Genomic DNA, 15,354 nt, shown 5'->3' with positions numbered 1-15,354 from the left:
ATTGGCACTTGAGGGCAGAAAAGCGTCAGGGAAGCTTGTGTAGGAGCAGAATACATGCATTTAGATGGAGAACACTTTTAATCACCTTATTCAATAACATGAAGATCTGGACTACGTTCAGCCCTGGGAAGCAGTTTACATGTACTCAAACCATGCCAGTACTCATCTCAGCTAAAGCAGTGTTGTCACGATCCGTGGGTATGTGGACCCACTAGGCTGCACTCCCGTAGCGGAGTAGCAGCTGGCCAAACAACCGTCCTAGTACAGGAGTACCTTTGATAGTCCAGACAGTAACGGAGGCTCGGCACAGATGAATTTGCAGACACCAGACGTGGTGTATATCAGCAGGCGTGACGGGTGGCACAACATGACTCCAACACTCTAAGGCACAGGAACAACTATAGCACGGGATACAGGATACAGGTAGCAGGGCACGGGAACAACGGGAACAGGATAACACTAAGGGACCATTTGCTAAGACTAACATGGGTAAACACAACAATGCTCAGGCAATGAGTTAAAGGGCAGAGCCCTTTTTATAGTCCAGGGTGATCATGGGCTGATTAGAGATTTTACTCATGTGTGTGCACTGGCCCTTTAAGGCCGGACGCGAGCGCGGGCACCCTATGGGAACCAGTGCAGTGATGCAGAAGTAAGTGCGCCTCAGGAGGGAGATCCCACCCGGCACTCATTTGTCCATGGCCGCGGCCGTCAGGCGGCAGGTAAGAACGACGTTCCGCGGCTGTGGACGTTACAAATATAATCTCATTAATTCTCTATATATTTCCTATATATTTTTTATTTTAAAGTGAATATTTTCCTATAATGAAATAATCAATACACAATAATATACTGTAATTAAGCACTATTTCATAGAGGATTGAGGTTTACCTCTATGCTAGAATATAGCAAAAGCATTTTTCTACATTGAGCAATTTTTCAGAATATATTTGAATAGATTTCAATTGGGTTAACACTTTTTCTTTTTTTAATGTTATAAAGCTGTGTCTTGTGGGGAGCCACCAGTTCCAGAACATGGCAGCATTGTGGGCTCCAATTTCACCTATGGCATTAAAGTTATTTTCAGGTAAATGTATGCTTTATTTTCAAAATAAAATTCCAATGAATAAACTTTTATTGTGTCATTGCATAAAATACTGAAAGAATGCATGATTCACCCATACCAATTTAGTTCTCGAGTATTACAGTATATGCTGTTGGTACTATCAGCAGTACATTAAAAACTATGATAGGAATTAAGTCCTTGTTGCACTCAATGTGAATTATTGACAGTCATTGACTGCATAGGCCAAAAAGTGTATTCATGTATGAAGTGCCTTTGATTTCTATTGCTGCAGATGCAATGAGGGATATACATTAATAGGCAGTGAAGAAACTGTATGCCTCGCTGATGGCTCCTGGAACAATAGAGTCCCATTTTGTGAGTCAGTGACGTGCTTCAAACCAAAGGAAATAGCTTATGGGAATTTCACATTAAGTGGTCTAACATACAAGTCAACTGCATCATATAAGTGTGACAGAGGATACAGGTAATGTACAAAAAAGGTATAATACAGTTTCTTAAATTTGTGTATATGTTCACACATAGCGGATCTTCTGCAGAATTTCTGACCGGATTTGCAGAGTTTGTTGCATATTTTTTCCTATTGAGTTCAATAGGGAAGTCAAAGTCAGAAATTGTTGAGGTTTTGTTGACGTTTTGCTGCAGATTGCCTATTATTCGCAGTGAAATCTACAAGTCAAGATAGTCAAATAAATATAAAATATAAAAAATGTATATACTCACATCACTTGGTGCTCCCGTGGCTACGTCTCCCTGTCTGATAAAGACCCATGCTGGGTTGAGACGTTGCAAGTGTTACAAGCTTGGTGAATAAAAGGACACCGTTTTTGGAAACTTTGAGTGCTGCAGTTTCTTTTTCTTATACTTCTCCCTGGTCCCAATGCCCGTCTCTGTACACCTGGACTCCAGCAATGATATGAAGTGTTGAAACGTGACTGCGGCAGTTAATCACAGGCTGCGGGGTTCACCAGTGGAGGCAGGATGTACAGGGACCGGTGGAGGAACTGGGAAGCATTGCCAGGGATTACCAGGGGAGGTAAGTTTAATATTTTATGGGTTTTATTTGACACTCAGTCATTGTCCCCAGGGAAATTCACACCAAATTCCACATGATTTGGTGTAGATATGTCGCTACAAATTCCACCAGATTTGCTGTGGAAAATTCCTGGGATGTGTGAACTTAGCCTAATACAATATTGCTTATAAGCTTCAGCAACAAATTATTTATGGCAAAAGCTTCTTCTTCAGTGGTATACGTACATTAAAGCTGTTGTGGGAATGGTGGGGGCATACAAAATACTCACCTCTCCTACATTCCCTCATGACTCCTGCTAAACACTGCTAAATGATGTTATGTACCGCTCCTCTCACTGGGCTAAGATCTAATTCTAAATGTCAGCACAGTGTAGCGTCTCAGACTACTGCTTCACCCATATTGCTACAGCGGTGAAGCGGTAATCGGAATTCATGCCAACATCTTGCGCCATGACTACAACCACTGCAACTATGATCTTATTGAGGAAAAAATATCAGGGCTGAATATAGCTAGTCATCCCTGACATCATATGAAAAGTGACCGTAGAATCAGAACGAGACTTCATGAAAAAATTTACTGAAAATATTTAATTAGTAATATTTAATGGCTATTAACATTAATCCTGTGTTTATATTGTATGTCATTTGATTTATTTTTTTATTGTGACTGAATGTGATTTGATTTACAACATTTTTCCTTAGCTTGCAGGGTCCATCAACTTTGATGTGTGAAGCTTCTGGTAACTGGAGTAGTAGGCCTCCATCCTGTGAACTTGTGTCTTGTGGTCCTCCTCCCATTGTTAGAGATGCCATCTCCAAAGGAAATGTCTTCACCTTTGGAAACACAGTGACATACACTTGTAAAGAAGGGTATGATAGAATCATACATAGTCCCCTTTGGAAATATAATTTTCAATGTTAATGGATAATATACTAGTATTTGTCTAACCTTTTATTTTAGATTTTGTGGAATTAGCTTTACTCTGTCTGGCTGACTTTTATTTGGACAGCTTCTTGTTTTATGACAACATATTGATCTAAAGGGGTTTTCCTAAGGATAGGCCACTACCAATATCAGATTGGTGGGGTACATGGCACCCCCAAGTTCAGATGAGTGGGGGAACCGTGGTGATCTGGTTAGCGCCACACTCCCTTCATTGTTTACTAGGCATAAAATATCTATTTACTGTTTACATTTAATGCTTAAATCTGAAGATTTTATCAGTCCTTATTTTAGATCATTCTTATTTAGTAATGAAAAATACCTAAGAAAATGGTAAAGTTTTTTGCAAACAACAAATTATGAACAAGTTTCCTTGTTTATAGTGAATGTCCACCCCTGAACACCATTTACTTTTTTTTTAATCTAAATAGGTCTAAAACAAATTTTTGGTAAATATATTTTTATAGCAGTTGGAGCTCAATTTTTAATAGAGTACCAAATATCTTGCATAAACATAGTTTTAAAACATACCTAACTATTCAAGTGACTTTTCAGAATAAGCTGTCATATGTATGTACATGAGGAATAACACTATTACGTCAGTCTTTTTGTTGATGGCTGTCCGCTGCTCCACATCCGGTTTGCGCTCCATACTATGCACCTTGGAACGCAAACAAAAATACCACACTTTGAAGCGGAAGTTATTACATCCCAATTGAAACGATCGGTGAACATACAATAAACCATCTTTGCTTTACTCCTATTTACTGAACATAGATTTAAATTTAAATACCAGCATCTACAATGTTTAATAAATTACTACATATATAAGTTCTCTTTTTTGATAGGATACATTTTATTAGTTTGCTTAGTTATTCAATAAGCTATTACTCCTTTACCATTTGCGCTCCAGGAAACAAAGCCACCTGTTGAAACGCAATCAATACACACACCTGTGTGATGGGATATATATCACATCCACACAGGCTAGACAGTCAACATTAGCCATGATTAAGGACGCGAGAAGCGTCTGAAACGCGTAGGCTCACTTCACCTACGATATCTCTCCTTACACTTCAGGATTTCACCCTCCAACTAGGTCCTGTTTTAAACTTGAAACAATTAAACTCGGAACGAGTTTCCATTTTAGATACATTCACGCTGGATCCAACTTCTCTTTCTTCCTGCTGACTATTTCTGATGATTATATGACTTGTTTGCAAGTTTTCCCCTCGGCAGGCTCTATCTCTAATTCTCAGTTTTCTCTGAGTTAGTGGGTGTAGCCTAACTGCTATCATGTCTTCTATACATAGCACACAGAAAAGTGGAGAATTCTGCTCTCCTATCTCTATCTATCACATACATAGATGCAGCAGTAACATGGAGGAGATAATACAGCAGTAATGAGTAGCATAGCAGTAATTCCAGCAGTGGAGTGAGATCTAACACTTACTAGAAGCCACAGCAGCGTCTCTGTGTGTGTCTCTCTGCCTCTCTGTCTGCTCCTGCTTCCTCCTCCCTCTCCCTTCTCCATAGGCTTCTATGGGCGGCTGTAAACTAATCCTTCAGGAAATGGAAAAAGCAGTAAATTTAGAGTGAGTGAACACTTAAGAGGGAGGAGGGGAAGGACAGAGCCTGATCAGTGGAGAAAGAGGGATTTTTAATAATAAGATATTTTACAAAGTTTCTTATATTCGCTTGTCCTATTGATTTATGCAAAGTTTGTTGAAAAGTTAGTGAACATTTAAAGGATACAATTCTGGCTACTTCTATCCACCACTAGGTAGTGCTATGAAGCATACTAATTATGTCTTATAGATTGTATTTTATAATGAAACAATATGCAGTAAGCTCCGTATAGTGGTGGCTGCTGGCAGCCAGCATTTTAGCATTTAACTCTAGGTTTGTGTGAAGCATAGGACATGATTTGGAGCTCTGTATCTGAAAAATGGAGCAACAATCCCGGAAAAGATATATTATAAAATTAATCTGCACAGAATGTTACACCTGAAAATGATATAGTGTTAAAAAGGTGGATATTCACTTTACAATTAACATCAAAACAAATTGACCTCAGTGTGAATTAGTATGCATAGTTTATTAAAGATTTTATCTTTTTACAGTTACATTCTTGTTGGTCCAGAAACTATAGCCTGCTCAACAACTGGAAAATGGAGTGAGAATATTCCACAATGTATGGCTGTTTCATGTGATGAACCTCCAAATGTTGACCACGCTTCTTCAGACACTGCTCATAGACTTTATGGTGACATTGCATATTATTATTGCTTTGATGGCTATAGTATGGCTGACAACAGTAAAATGTTGTGTAATGCTCAAGGAGAGTGGGTACCCCCTGATAATAGGGAAACACCTGATTGCATAGCTGATTTTTGTGAGAAACCTCTTGCTGTTGCATATGGTATCTTGGAATCTATTAACAAAGCAAAATTTGTCTCTGGCACAACAGTTAGCTTTAAATGCACGGAAGGCTTTATACTAAACACGTCTTCTAAGATTGAGTGCTTGCGGGGTGGACAATGGAACCCATTACCTTCAACAATTCAGTGCATTCCAGTCCGTTGCGGAGAACCACCTGGTATAAAAAACGGCTATGTCAGTGGAAATAACTACAGCTTTGATGCAGTGGTAGCTTACAGTTGCAATAAAGGGTACTACATAAAAGGGGAGAAGAAACGGACATGCCAGGCATCTGGAGAATGGAGTGGTCGACTTCCTGCTTGTCATCCAGTGTCTTGTGGCCAACCACCTGAACTTGAAAATGGGATAATAGAGGTGTGTGTGTTCACTTCTTTTCTTTTAAACTAACCTTATTATATTTTAATTGTAAAGCCATTTCTTAGCATATGCAGATACAATTATTTTCTAAAACGAAACTGTAGTGCAATATAGAGTATGAATAAAAAACAGGGACAATTACAAATACACAATTGATTTTGTTTTTCGCTTCTCTTGATTTTTGGACTATTTACACTAATGTAAATATTGTGCTTGCTCTGGGGTTGTCATGGTAGCATCAACAGACTCTTTTGTGCATGGACTTCCTGTCATGTGACCGCAGAGAGTCTGTTGATGCTACCATGACAGCAGAGATCAAGAGGAGGAAAAAAAAACAAAAGAAGGAAAGAAGGTGTATAGAACAAAACATTTTCGTTTTTGGTATATGTGACTGCGCTGCACCCCTTATCTATGTATGAAATACTTTTAGATTTGTGCTGCGGATTTAGTTTGTATAAAATAAATGTATATAAATCTTGTGCTCATCCTAAGATACAGTGTGTATTATAGCCCCCGCAATCACAGTTCTTCTGGTTATCAATGAAAACAGTCAACAAGCTGGTTGTCAGGCACATAATCTGTGCACAGCCTGGTGCAAAAAGGACACTTCAAATCACCAGAGAAAGGTCTATGCAGACTCAGAACCAGCAACTTATGTTGGGAGATTTAATTTCTGAAGCCTACAAAACTGTGAATGGAGCTCTGATCTATAATACAGGCTGTAAATAATACTGTAAGTAAGAATAACTGTAAATAAGTACAAGATAAGTAAAACAAAGTATTAAAACTTTGCTCATCTTTTTATGCAGATTAGAGTCTATTCACACGGTTTGCAGTTTACGTTGAAGCTATACGTCGGCAGATACTCCCGACCTATACCTCCGACTTATGCCACTGTATAGGCATATAGTGACATACATTGCCCGTAGGCTACCATCATAAAAAACAATGCAGAATACATTTTTTACTTGATACCACTGAATGTAATTGTGCAAACGACTACGCTATTTCATACAGCAAAATAGAATGTATACCTAGGTATACAAGCCCGACGGATCCCAAAAGGATACTTTATTGGCATCTGTTGGTTGTATTGGTGCCTAGGGATATGTTCAGCATATGCCCCTGGAGCTTTCCCAGAAATGGGAATAGACTCCTTCTTCTATATGAAAATTGTGAAATGGTCAAATGATGCACATGCGCTTTAACCATAAATGTTTATTGTTTTCAAGGTTTTATTGTGGAGTGTTATATTTAAAAGGCAAATGAAAGTTTTCAAGCAGGAAAGCCCATAAGTATAAAAATATAGAGCTAGTATTTGATGTGTTTTTGTGTTCCAAATCTATACTTCTTGGCAGCTAGGGACAAATTGAATGCATTTGTATAAGATGCCAAAATTAAACTCTTGACATTGGATGATTTAGTGATTAGTTTTTGTATGAAGAATAATAATGCTGGAGGTTAATATCACCAGAAGCCAGTAAAATAGAATAGTATCAGAATGCAACGGGCCTCCAGGTATTCCATAGTAATGAATAAAAAAAAAAAATCATAGCTCCACTAAGTAAAATAGTAAAGTTAGTTATGCGTTACCAAATACCCATTTTTTTTATTGTCTAGAGCATATTAATTTTAATCAACATATTTTTTCTTTTTTTTGCAGAATAAAACAGGTGTTGTATTTGAGGATGAGGTAACTTACTCCTGCAAACCTGGATACAAACTAGTTGGTAGCAGTAAAAGAGTATGCCAGTCCAACAAACAGTGGTATAGTGAGTCTCCACCATCATGTTCTCTTCTGAGCTGTGAAAAACCACCATCACTAAAACATGGTGACATTAAAGGGGCAACTATTGATGTTGGTTCAAAAATTGAATATGTATGTGATGAGGGCTATGAGCTTATTGGGGAAACTAGTTGGACATGTCAAAAAAATGGAAAGTGGGACAAAAAACAATTACCTACATGTGTGCCATCGAAATGCCAAGAACCCCCACTATTACAACACCAGTTAGTACTTAAAGAAGTTGTTAATGAAACAGGAGTTGTGAAATTTTCTTGTAGAGAGGGCTATGTTCTTCAAGGCTCCTCTGTTTTACGATGCCTACCATCACAGCACTGGAATGATTCTTTTCCATTATGCAAGCTTGTTCTCTGTCCCAACCCACCAGATATTGACTTTGGAGATCCTAAATCAGTGCCTTCTCTTCATTATGGTACTACAATACAATACACTTGTATGGATGGTTTTCTGCTCAAAGGACCACCTGAAATAACATGCGAAGCAGATGGTAACTGGGGTCCAGATCTTCCTATCTGTGTTCCAGTTGAGTGTGCTCAGCCAGATGAAATTCTTAATGGAATTGTTGATGTTCAAGGATTGACTTATCTGAGCACTGTTCTTTATACATGCAAGCCAGGATTTGAATTAACAGGAAATGCCACATTAATTTGCGGGCCACTAGGACAATGGCTAGGTGGACTGCCGGTATGTAAACCTATCAGATGTCCCCGAGCTAAAGATATTCTAAATGGCAGAAGTTCTTCACATAGTCTCCATTATGGACAAACTGTAACCTATTCATGTAACAAAGGGTTTAGACTTGAAGGACAGCCTATTATTACTTGCATGGAAACAGGAGAATGGGATGCCGATCCCCCAACCTGTAAAGAGATAGCCTGTGATCCCCCTCAAGCTATTGACAATGGCTTTGTAGAAGGAGCTGATTATAGGTATGGTGCTATGATCATTTATAGTTGTATGCCTGGATATCAGTTGAATGGAAATACCATAATTAGTTGTGAAGATTCAGGATGGTCCAGTCCTACTCCGATGTGTGTGCATACAGATTGTGGTCTGCCACCACATATTGACTTTGGACAGTATAGCAAATATAGTGACAACCCGATGAATGGGGATCTGAAGCTTGAAATGTTTGACGAACCATTCACTACCCAACCTTCGACCACTCTAGATAGTTACAACAGAAGTGGTAATTATTCACTTAGGGATATTAGCAATGATGTGTCAGAATTTTTATATGGAACTTTTATTTTGTACACCTGTTACCACGGCTATGAAATTGTGGGAGTCCCACTATTAAATTGCCAGGAAAATGGCACTTGGAATGGAAGTGCCCCTGTCTGTTTGCCAATTAAATGCAAGAAAGCTATAGCTCCTGAAAATGGCATAGTACACTATACTGATAATACACTTGATAGCACTATTTATTATAAATGTAAAGAAGGATTTGAGCTTATTGGGTCAGAGAATAGCACGTGCTTGTCTACAAAGAAATGGAGTAAGGACATTCCACAGTGTGCTATAATATTTTGCAAGCCACCTAACAAGATACTTAATGGATACACAGAAATCTCAAATTACTCTTATATGAGTGTTGTGGATTATAAATGTCACGTAGGATACATAATACACGGCTCTAGTAAAAGAACATGTCTAGAAAATAAACAGTGGGATAGTGAAGAACCTATATGTATCCCTGTTTCTTGTGGTCATCCCCCAGCCATAATAAATGGACAAGTCAGAGGAAATGATTATCGTTATGGAAAACATATTGAGTATGAATGCTTTGAAGGCTTCCTGCTCAATGGTGATAAGGACAGAACCTGCCTTGAGAATGGACATTGGAGTGGAACAATGCCGGAATGCTTACAAATGACATGTAGACCACCTCAGGTTGTTGCTAATGGGGAGATTGTAGGGACAGAATATACTATTGGAAGCAATATAATTTATAGGTGTCATCAAGGACATAAATTAGAAGGGACATTAAAGCTTACTTGTCAGAAAGATGGCACATGGGATGCAAAAGCTCCACTGTGTGCTCCCATAGAGTGTGGTCCTCCAGAAGATATTTCTCATGGTTTCCTTAACAGTTCAGGCTTTCACTATAATGAATATGTACGATATATTTGCTTTCCTGGATATGAAATACACGGAAGTCCGACACGACAATGTTTAGCAAGCGGCTTGTGGAGTGGAAATACCCCCAGTTGTCTTTCTTGTGAATGTCCTAAACCATCTGTTCAAAATGCGAATGTTATTGGGGAGGATTTCAGCTGTGGCTATTCAATTAAAATCGCTTGTCATGATGGTTTTAAACTATTTGGACATTCTGAACTCAGTTGCGAGTCTGCAGGAAAATGGAGCTCGGGCTTTCCGTATTGTGGAAAGGTTTCTTGTGGCCCTCCACCTATAATTCCAAATGCATTTATTAATGGAAGCAGTTCAACACTTGAGAATGCAATTAAATACACATGCCTCATAGGCTATGTTATGCATGGAAAATCAGATCTTGTGTGCTCAGAAGAAGGAACGTGGAGTGAACCCTACCCTATTTGTCAGTTACTTTCCTGCGGACCACCACCCATTATCCCTAACACTGTCATAACTGGTGATTCCTACACTTTTGGAAGTCTGATTGAATATCGGTAAGAGCAATTTTTTTTTAATCTAATTTTTATTATTTGAATATTTCGGTCTAATGAAAACCAATAAATTTTATACTAGGGCTGCTTCTAATATTATGTTGTTGTTTTTTTAATTTCTTTCTCTTTTCTTCAATGCAGCAATTGTTTTGTACAAATACTATGCAACTTTAAAAATCTTGGGATTACACTTTAAACTATAACACTGCAACTAGTGTGATCAAATATCTAAAGTGAAGGTATACCCTTGGTTATATCTAAAGTGAAGGTATACACTTGGTCATTTCTTAGCATATTATTAAAGGGTGGAGGCCAGGATTAAAAACAGGATCTGATTTTGTTTCTTGTTTTTTTTCAGAAAAAGCCTCGCTCTTGTCCATGGGCTGTTTCACTCAATGGGATGAGCTGCAATACCAACAGCCCATGGACAAAAGTGGTGATAGTTAAAGAAAAAAACCAAAACAACAGTTCCTTTTTTCTAACCTTGGACAACCCCTCTTTAATGACATGCTAGGCAATGACCAAGCGTGGTGATGTTTATGGTAAAAAGCAGATACTTTTGGACAACCCCCTTAAGATGTCATCAGTGGTGCCTTATGCACTGGGACCCCTACAGAGCTCTGTATTGATGGGGTTCCCCAAGTCAAGAAGCAAAAGGGTCACACTCCTTGGAGGAGTACCACTGCCCCTTCAAGCCAACACACTAACCCCCACTGACAACATCTACTGACATATCTTAATGACATTTCAAAAAGCCTTTATTTTAAAAACCATGAAATCCTTTGACATGGAAAAAAAAATTTTGCTTATGTTAGTGGTCACCTTGAGTTAAAAAAAAAGTTGCAGACTGCCATCTCCCAGTAATAATGCCTTCTTTAGTGGCCCCATACAGTAATAATGCCTCCTTTAGTTACCCCTTTGTGCCACCATACAGTAATAATGCCTCCTTTAGTGCCTCCTGTGTGCCCCATACTGTAACAATGCCTCCTAATGTGCCCTTTACAGTATTAATGGATCCTTTAGTGGCACCATACAGTAACGATCTGTAGTGGTTCGGACAGAACTTGATATATGTGGGTGTACGTGTAGGGGTCTAATCCAGTAGAACAGTATAAATAGTACTCAGCACATAAATTTGTAATGAAATATTTTTCTTAATTTAATATGCGAGTGGATATGTGCGTGGGACGTTTCGGTCTTAATTGACCTTCATCGGGTAGTTCAGTAGCATCTGGGAATGCTAATCGTGAGGCACATGTAGGAGAGCGTCTGGTGCAAAGAAAGCGCTTCTATGCTGCCAGCCAGAAACAACTGAAGTGCCTGGTGAAGGTTGACTAAAACCGAAACGTCGCATGCACACATATCCACTAGCATAATAAAATAAGAAAAATACTTTACTCCAAATTGGTGAGCCGAGTAATTTTTATACTGTTCACACAATAACAATGTTTCCTTTAGTGCCCCCATTGTTCTCCAATACAGTAATAATGGCTCATTTATTACCTGCACACAGTAATAATGCATCCTTTAGTGTCCCCACACATTAATAATGCACTATTTGCTCCAAATACATGAAAATAAAAATAAAAGGCGTCAGGGTCCTCTTCCTGCTCTACTCTACCCTGTGCAGGTGGCGCAATGCAGTGATGTAAGTGCACCACTTTGCCCAGGATGCTACTGTCCTATGCACCCCAGCTCCTGGAAAAAGGGGGTACAACTGACACGCTGCCACCGGAGGAGAAGAGGGCTCGCTGGTGGCAGTGGGCTGATCTTTCTACACCTCTAGAACCTGTGGGGATGAAGGCTCTGGGCAGGGGCGTAACTAGGAAAGACTGGGCCCTATAGCAAACTCTTGACCAGGCCCCCCCTGGGTGCCACAAGCAGCCCCCCTTATAAATAGTGCCCCCTGTAGAATGTGCCATACAGCCCCCCTGTAGACAGTGCTATATAGCCCCGCCTATAGACAGTGTCACACCCCATTTGTAGATAGCGCCACCCACCTCCCCCTTGTAGATAGCGCCATACAGCCCCCCTGCAGATATCGCCATAAAGCCCCCACTGTATATAGCGCTATACAGCTACCACTGTATATAGTGCCACACAGCCCCCTCCCATAGTAGAAAGTGCCACACACAGACCCCTGTAGATTGTGCCACACTCAACCCCCTGTAGATAGAGCCACAGCCCTCCCCTTGTAAATAGTGTCACACAGCTCCCCCTTGTGTATAGTGCCACACAGCTCCCCCTTTTGTATAGTGCCACACAGCTCCACCTTGTGTATAGTGCCACACTGTCCTCCCTTGTGTATAGTGCCACACAGCCCCCCCCCCGCCTTGTGTATAGTGCCACAAGGCAATGGCGCATCCAAGAAAGTTGCATCAGCCAGGGAGATGTCACTCAAACATGGAAAGGTGGGTTTGGAGGCAGGACTATGTGACTCATCAGGATAGCGGCACCGCCCTATGACCCTCTACTGAGTATTTAGCATATAGTGTGTGCCGTTTTAAAAGTGGATTTTAAGGATTTTGCTGCATCTGAAAAAAACATACAAGGGAATGTTTGGAAATATTGTCAGGTCATGTATTACCGCATGGTGGCGGTTCAAGGGGTTAAAACTACCTGACAGGTTCCCATGAAATATACAATGAATTGAGAACAGTTCCATCTGCCCTGAAATGTTGTTATTATAAATACATCCTATATAACTACAGATCCAGAACCAAGCTCTGACATATATACAGTACCACAACCAAGCTCAGTACATAAATACAGCACTAGAACCAAGCTAAGTACATATATATAGCACCAGAACCAAGCTCAGTACATAAATACAGCACTACAACAAAGCTCTGACATATACGGCTCCAGAACCAAGCTCAGTATATATATACACACAGCACTAGAACCAAGCTCAGTACATATATACAGCACCAGAACCAAGCTCAGTACATATATACAGCACTAGAACAAAGCTCGGTACATATATACAGCAACAGAACAAAGCTCAGTACATATATACAGCACCAGAACCAACCTCAGTACATAAATACAGCACCAGAACCAACCTCAGTACTTAAATACAGCACTAGAACCAAGCTCAGTACATAAATACATCCCCAGAACCAAGCTCAGTACATATATACAGCACCAGAACAAAACTCATTACATAAATTCAGCACCAGAACCAACCTCAGTACATAAATACAGCACTAGAACCAATCTCAGTACATAAATACATCCCCAGAACCAAGCTCAGTACATAAATACAGCACCAGAACCAACCTCAGTACATAAATACAGCACTAGAACCAAGCTCAGTACATAAATACATCCCCAGAACCAAGCTCAGTACATATATACAGCACCAGAAAAAAACTCATAAAAATATATATACAGCACCAGAACAAATACAGCTCAATTTAGTGAAACCCCTGCAGCATACCACCCATCATCTCGCTGCAGATCATACAGTGACTACATTACTGATTAGAGGCAGAATAAACATTTACATTAAGTAACTCACCGGTCACGTCTCAGATTCTAGTTCTTTTCTTCTCCCTCCGGTCCAGACATTCTATGATGGATTTCTACCGACCATGACCCATTTCTGCAGTTTTCCGCTCAGATGTCTTCAGCTTCTCACTTTTAAAACATTTCTGCACCTATAAACAAAGTTAAAATTCTCAACACCTCTAAATTTAATAAAGCACCATACACTGCACCTCTAACTATATTAGCGCCGTACACTGTGTCCCTGATTATAATAGTACCATACACTGTCGCACACACCGTGCCCCCTGTAAATAGTGCCCCCATAGTGCCCTGTAGGTAGTGACCCCCTAAAGCCTCTGTATATAGTGACCTACATAGAAGCCACTGTAGATAGTGCTCCACATACAACCCTCTGTAGCTGGTGCCCACATATGGACTCCAGAGCTGCAAGGCAATAGTGCTAACCACTGAGCCACCATGCTGCCCTACATATAGCTTACCCTATAGATAGTGCTCCACGTATAGCCCACCTCTGTAGATAGTGTCTCACATATAGCTCCCCCTGTATATAGTATCCCACATATAGCCCACCCCTGTAGACAGTGCCCTACATATAGCCACCCTGTTGCTAGGGCCCAAAAGGTAACCCACCCCTGTACATAGTGTCCCACATGCACTTATAGCCCACCCCTATAGAAAGTACCCTAAAATATAGCTCCCCTATAGCTAGTGCTCTACATATAGCCCACCCCTGTATAGTGTCTCACATATAGCTCCCCCTGTATATAGTGCCCCACATAAAGACCCCCCTGTAGATAGTGGCCCACATATAGACCCCCCTGTATATAGTGGCCCACATCCCCACATATAGACCCCCCTGTAGATTGTGCCCCACATCCCCACATATAGACCCTCCCTGTATATAGTGGCCCACATATAGACAACCCCCCTGTAGATAGAGCCCCCACTATAGATAATGCCACTCACAGTTTTATGAGAAAAAAAACAAAAAAACTTTACATACTCACATGACCCCGTTCCCACGCTGTGTCAGGTCTGCTGGAGCTGAACGAGCGTCGTCCAATGACGCTGATTGGCGGGGCAGAATGACTTGCCCCGTCAATCAGCGCCTTTCAAGCATGGAAGCGGCACGATGACGTCATCGCGCCGCTTGCCAATCAGCGTTATTGTAAGGCGCTGAATAGTCGAACATGCCCGGCTATTCAGCGCTAATGCATGTATTTGGCTGTCGCTAGCACCAGGGCCCCCTCGGGTGCTAGCGACCCCTACAGGCATGAGAAGGCCTGTGTCACCCGGCCTGTACTTGTTGGAAGCTCGGTAGCGCGGGCCCCATAGTAGCGGCGCTACCGCTGTAGCAGCCATAACGGCTGCTAGCGGCGCCACCGGGTATATGGGGGGGTGTCGGCTGGCGGCACGGGCCCCCGCAAGCCGTGGGCCCCGTAGCAGCCGCTAATGCTGCTACCGCAGTAGTTACGCCGCTGGCCCTGGGCAATTGCCCAGTTTGCACCCCCAACTCCAGACCTAGCTGATA

At 40.8% G+C, this 15,354-nt stretch overlaps 1 protein-coding gene across 1 annotated transcript in view; it reads left to right on the top strand.

The window, feature by feature from the left end:
• The window catches only part of SVEP1 (sushi, von Willebrand factor type A, EGF and pentraxin domain containing 1), a 376,990-nt gene that overhangs the window by 237,451 nt on the left and 124,185 nt on the right, over positions 1–15,354 (top strand). The window contains exons 34-38 of the mRNA XM_075825648.1: positions 1,003–1,087; positions 1,359–1,550; positions 2,822–2,989; positions 5,186–5,858; positions 7,525–10,313. Coding sequence (XP_075681763.1) covers positions 1,003–1,087; positions 1,359–1,550; positions 2,822–2,989; positions 5,186–5,858; positions 7,525–10,313 — 3,907 coding nt within the window. The remainder of the gene's footprint in view (positions 1–1,002; positions 1,088–1,358; positions 1,551–2,821; positions 2,990–5,185; positions 5,859–7,524; positions 10,314–15,354) is intronic.

Source organism: Rhinoderma darwinii, chromosome 1 (genome assembly GCF_050947455.1).
Source record: "Rhinoderma darwinii isolate aRhiDar2 chromosome 1, aRhiDar2.hap1, whole genome shotgun sequence".
Lineage (NCBI taxonomy): Eukaryota > Metazoa > Chordata > Amphibia > Anura > Rhinodermatidae > Rhinoderma > Rhinoderma darwinii.
This window is presented reverse-complemented; position numbering and strand designations above follow the sequence as displayed.